At 39.5% G+C, this 2,178-nt stretch overlaps 1 protein-coding gene across 1 annotated transcript; it reads left to right on the top strand.

Annotated features, from left to right (window-relative positions):
* Positions 1 to 587: 587 nt before the first annotated feature.
* LOC121743386 lies at positions 588 to 1,391 on the top strand. The gene has a single exon (XM_042136676.1). The coding sequence runs from the start codon at positions 694 to 696 to the stop codon at positions 1,171 to 1,173; it is 480 nt and encodes a 159-aa protein (XP_041992610.1). The 5' UTR covers positions 588 to 693; the 3' UTR covers positions 1,174 to 1,391.
* The last annotated feature ends 787 nt before the right edge of the window (positions 1,392 to 2,178 follow it).

A 2,178-nucleotide genomic window follows, 5' to 3' on the forward strand; every position in this document is an offset into this window, starting at 1 on the left:
TGCCGAACCGAACTCTTTGGTCATGCCGAACTGATACTCTTTCTTGGGTTTTGAGAGTAGAGCTTGATTGGTTGGCTTTTACCGAGCTGTAGGCTGCGACCGAACTCTTTGGTTGTGCCGAACCGAACTCTTTGGTCATGCCGAACTGATACTCTTTCTTGGGTTTTGAGAGTAGAGCTTGATTGGTTGGCTTTTACCGAGCTGTAGGCTGCGACCGAACTCTTTGGTTGTGCCGAACCGAACTCTTTGGTCATGCCGAACTGATACTCTTTCTTGGGTTTTGGGCTGATGGGCCGTCACTGTTATTGGGCTCGCAACTAGGGTTTAGTTGTTTAGTTCGTACCCCATCAGAATACAATAAGTAAAATTAATTAATTATATATTCTGGCCCTGATCTTAGTTTAAGTATAATTTCCGAGAAGTTACAGTGGCAAACAGCAGCGTCAATAAAAGTGGATAAAAGTAAAAAATAACGTGGCATCTTTTAGGAAATATACGAAAAAATACCAGCAAAGGGCAGTTCGAAGAGAGAGAAAGAGAGATCATTTTAAACCTTATCCATTTCGCCCTTTATAAAAGCATATCAAAACTTCAGTTTTCTTATCAAATTAACCTAACAAAATCCCCATTTTTCTCCACAAGGGAAGACAGCGGAGGCAAAATTGCTCCAATTAAAAATCTCTGACCGATTCAATGGCTGCGACGAAAAGCTACTTCCCCAGAGCAAACCACAGATTTCTCCCGACTGATCGAGAAACCACTAACAACTCGATGATCTTCGAGCTCGACGAATCGGAGGTCTGGAACTCCGACGGCCGCTCGCTGTCGCCGGATTGCCGCAAGCAGAGTTCCAGAATATCCAGGAAGCCGACAGCGGTGGCGGAGCGGGGATCGGCGACCGGACCTGCTTCCCTGCCGGTCAACATTCCTGACTGGTCGAAGATCCTGAAGGACGAGTACAGAGACAATCGCCGGAGAGACAGCGACGACGACGACTTCGACTTCGAAGAGGACGAGGCGGCGGAGAACGGCGGTCGTGTTCCGCCGCATGAGTTTCTGGCGAGGACTAGAATCGCTTCCTCGGTGCAGGAAGGGATCGGGAGGACGCTCAAGGGCAGGGATCTGAATAGGGTTAGGAACGCGATCTGGCTGAAAGTCGGGTTTCAAGATTGATCGATTCAATCTCAATTTTGTTTTTGATTAATTAATAACTGCAATTTTTGGTTTAGTTTTTTGTTTTTTCTTCTTTGAAATTGAGGGAATACTTTTCTTATTATATGAAAAGCCCTATTTAACCATGAGCGATTGGTAATCAAAACTTTGTGTTTGATTTCACTTTTCTGAGAGTATATGTATACATATCGGATTTATCAAATTTTATTATTACTTAATTTCTCTTTGATCGGATTTATCAAACTTTATTATTACTTAATTTCTCTTTGCCATTTTCATTCTTCGTAGTCATACACTCTCTGTTCCACTGCAACTCTGCAACTGATTAATTTCAAAATGGAATTTTCATTTACGTCTGCATAAACAATATTGTTACGTCGAATAAAAATAAAGAATGTGTGATTTTATTTTACAGTAAGACATTTGAAATTTGAAATCTTTGAAATTAATTGAAGAAGTGAAGAATTGGTATTGGAGATGGTGGTATTGATTGAATGAAGGCGAATAATAATGGAAATAGGTGAATAAATTAGGTGGCTGGAAAAGAGAATAAGGCAATTTTTTTTTTTATGAATAAATAAACTAAGTAAAACTGAAACCATCGTTTACATCAGACACTCGGGCATACAAGAGAAAAGCCACAATTCGGCTAGAATGAAAAAGCACCCCTATAAAATATGCTATAGCCTTTCTCTGTATAATTTCTTAACCGAATTTTAATACAATTTGGCTCATAGAAAAATATTCTTAAATGTGTGATTAATTAATAGTTAGTCGTATAATCCATCAAAGGGATTCTATCACATAATGATTTTGATATGTTGGATTTTTCCTTGTATATCTAATGAGAGATTAATGTAGAAAGAGAATATAATTGGAATGAAGTGCCTAATTCTGGAATTAGGAGGCATGGTGTTGAATATGGCCTTAGTTACGGGTCAGGTTCATCCGACGCCGTTAAAACAAGCATACGTGTAATACTATCGCGTATAATGATTCAATTTA

This window comes from Salvia splendens, chromosome 8 (genome assembly GCF_004379255.2).
Source record: "Salvia splendens isolate huo1 chromosome 8, SspV2, whole genome shotgun sequence".
Taxonomy (NCBI): Eukaryota; Viridiplantae; Streptophyta; class Magnoliopsida; order Lamiales; family Lamiaceae; genus Salvia; species Salvia splendens.

What these genes read in the sequence shown, in the direction of transcription:
- LOC121743386 (XM_042136676.1), top strand. Translation starts at nt 694, where the DNA reads ATGGCTGCGACGAAAAGCTACTTCCCCAGAGCAAACCACAGATTTCTC.